At 43.2% G+C, this 3,166-nt stretch overlaps 1 protein-coding gene across 1 annotated transcript; it reads left to right on the forward strand.

Moving 5' to 3' along the window:
• Positions 1–206: 206 nt before the first annotated feature.
• On the forward strand, positions 207–3,018 carry LOC104531681 (serine/threonine-protein kinase mTOR-like; the record flags this gene model as incomplete). Its single annotated transcript, XM_010176650.1, has 5 exons — positions 207–393; positions 558–686; positions 1,514–1,758; positions 1,937–2,152; positions 2,813–3,018. Coding segments are annotated over 5 exons (983 nt in total), but the record flags the coding sequence as incomplete, so codon positions are not given.
• Positions 3,019–3,166: the final 148 nt, after the last annotated feature.

A 3,166-nucleotide genomic window follows, 5' to 3' on the forward strand; every position in this document is an offset into this window, starting at 1 on the left:
TGATCTTTTTTTAAAAAAAATAAAGCTTTCTGTGCTTCAAAAATTTTATTATATGGTGACATGTGTTTGCCACTGCTCATGTCAGCAAGTTTCATATGGCCATGTCTTTCCTAGTTTTATAGTTGTAAAGGTTTAGTTGCAAATGTGTTGCAACTGTATAAACCTAAAAAAGTTCCAATATCTATGTTTTTCTCTCCTGTGGACAGCTGATCAGTATCTTCCAGACACCATGAATCATGTTCTCAGCTGTGTGAAGAAGGAGAAGGAGCGAACAGCAGCCTTCCAGGCCTTGGGTTTGCTTTCTGTGGCTGTGAGGTCTGAGTTTCAAGCCTACCTGCCAAAAGTCCTTGAAATCATAAAAGCAGCTCTCCCACCAAAGGACTTTGCCCACAAGTAAGTATGTGGAGGTTAGAGGAAGAAACTGAAACACCCATTCTTCCTATAGTTTTTGTGATGTGGGATCAAATGATTGTATTGAAGTCAGAGGTATTTCTGTAAGACTGATAACACAGAAGTGGGAAGAGGAAGTAATTAATTTGTATGTGGTCTCTTTCCAGGAGACAGAAGTCTGTGCAGGTTGATGCCACAGTCTTCACCTGCATTAGTATGCTGGCACGAGCCATGGGACCCAGTATCCAGCAGGACATCAAAGAGCTTTTGGAACCTATGCTAGCTGTGGGCCTGAGGTAGGCACTAGGCATGGGAGCACATTTTTTCTGTTAGCCACTGGATGGCATTGTTGGCCATACAGAATGAGACCTTGAAAGTCTTCAGATTGAGAAGAAAGGTTATTGCTTTTAAATGATCTTTCAAAAGATCAGTACAGCTCTTTCAGAAGAATATGTTTTAAGTGTTAAAATGTCTGTTGAATAGTAATTCAAGAGAGCATTGATCTCTGTGTAAAGAAATCTTTATGTAGAACAACTAATGAATTCAAAAGCAATCTCCTTTACTTTCCGCTATTCAAACAGATTTGGCAACAGCCTGCAAAAAATTTAGAAAGCCTCTGAAGGCCAGCAGATTTCTGCTGTATCACATTGGCAGGGAAGGAAAATTGAAGCGCTGAATTAATTGCTCGTAGCTGCTTTCATCTTTGGAGTGGACAGTTCCTACTGGAAATTTGCTAGCTCATGAAGATGTTAGCATGGGAGGGTACAGAGAAAGTATCCAGGCAGCACAAAGCTGTTTAGATTAGATTAGACTACCATCTGAAAATGAATTTAGTTTCTTTTGTGTCTAAAAAGCACAAGTACAAGGAATCACTTAGATTTGTAACAAAATTCTAACAATATTGCCTAATGTAGTAATGTGTGCTGCAGTCCCAGCAGCTTGCTCACCAAAGGTCATCTCATGTGCCTTAGTTCACACAAGGACCCCTGGGCTGTGCTGGCAGATATTGCTATGATGTGTGAATGCCCACAACTATCTTCTCATGGGCAAAGCTTAAACAAAAAGGTGAAATATGCACCTCATTGTTTCTATTCTAATGACTATCTGCTCTACTTGCCCTCAGCCCTGCTCTAACGGCTGTGCTGTATGACTTGAGTCGTCAGATCCCTCAGCTAAAGAAGGATATCCAGGATGGGCTGCTGAAAATGCTCTCCCTTGTTCTAATGCACAAGCCTCTGCGACATCCAGGCATGCCAAAGGGCCTTGCCCACCAGCTTGCCTCCCCTAGCCTCACCAACATCCCAGAGGCCAGCGATGTGGGTAGCATCACCCTTGCCCTTCGTACGCTGGGTAGCTTTGAGTTTGAAGGTAAGATGAAATATGGAAGTGGGGGGCCAGGGGGAATGGGACGTAAACACTAGTGTGTTGGAGTAGAGTGCAAGTAGCAGGAAAACTCTGAGAGCACTTTCTTTAAACTCCTGTTCCCTGGTAAGACTTGTAGTTGAGGTGTAAACGTGTGCCAGACTCCCCATCTTCTTCTTTTTAGGCCACTCTCTGACTCAGTTTGTTCGGCACTGCGCAGACCACTTTCTGAACAGCGAACACAAGGAGATCCGGATGGAAGCAGCCCGCACTTGCTCTCGTTTGCTCACACCTTCCATCCACTTGATCAGTGGTCATGCCCATGTGGTCAGTCAGACAGCTGTGCAGGTTGTGGCTGACGTTCTCAGCAAGCTGCTTGTCGTTGGAATAACTGACCCAGGTTAGTGGGGGGCTTGGAGAAAGGGGCTCTCCTACCACATATTAATTTTAGCACGTGAGCAGGTCATGATAGTAAGATTGTGGCAGAATTTGAACATATTTGCTACTAACTCAAGCTGTCATTCCTTACAGATTAAAAAAGCCTACTAATTTCTCTTCCCAGATGTTGATTTTTGAGGTATTAATAGAACATCAGTGCAAAATGCTCAAACTGTGCCCTTGGTAATCCTTTGAACTAGGTAGAGCCCTGAGAATTCTTTTGCTGTTGTTCTATGTCATGGCCTTCAACTTTGTAGTTTGGGAAGGGATTGGTCCCTTCTGTTGAATCTTCCTACTTGATTTTTTTATTCTTTCAGTTTCAATATGGTAAGCTGAGATAAGTTCATGTTCTGTACACTGCCTTCAAATGTGCCACTTGTAGATGCAAGAGGTTGGCATTGTACTGATCTCGGTATTGGGACAGAACTGAGCAGCACTGAATCCGTTGGGCTGACGTACTGTTTCTCATGTGTAAAACTGATGCATAGTGTCCCGTGCTGGGGAAGAAGCTCTTGGCATTTCCCTGAGGTTGTGAAGAATTTTTTAGGCCAATTTGTGTTTAAGAGCAATGATAAGAATAGGAGTTTACTGCATTTAAAGAGTAACAAATGTGTTCTTGCAGACCCTGATATACGTTTCTGTGTGTTGGCTTCTCTGGATGAGCGATTTGATGCTCACCTTGCCCAGGCAGAAAATTTGCAAGCTCTTTTTGTGGCACTGAATGATCAAGTGTTTGAAATCCGAGAGCTGGCCATCTGTACTGTGGGTCGCCTGAGCAGCATGAACCCTGCTTTTGTCATGCCCTTCCTGCGCAAGATGTTAATCCAGGTAATGAAGAGGGATGCCTGCAGTGAAAATAGAGTACTTGGTATTGAGATTATAATGCTGTTAAAATGGGCTATCTAGCTGTAGTGAATGTGTGGGAGAGTGGGGGAATATCTCCCTTTTGGAAAACATTTATTACCCAGCTTAGTAG

The sequence above is a fragment of the Antrostomus carolinensis genome, unplaced genomic scaffold (assembly GCF_000700745.2).
Source record: "Antrostomus carolinensis isolate BGI_N321 unplaced genomic scaffold, ASM70074v2 C13655006, whole genome shotgun sequence".
Lineage (NCBI taxonomy): Eukaryota > Metazoa > Chordata > Aves > Caprimulgiformes > Caprimulgidae > Antrostomus > Antrostomus carolinensis.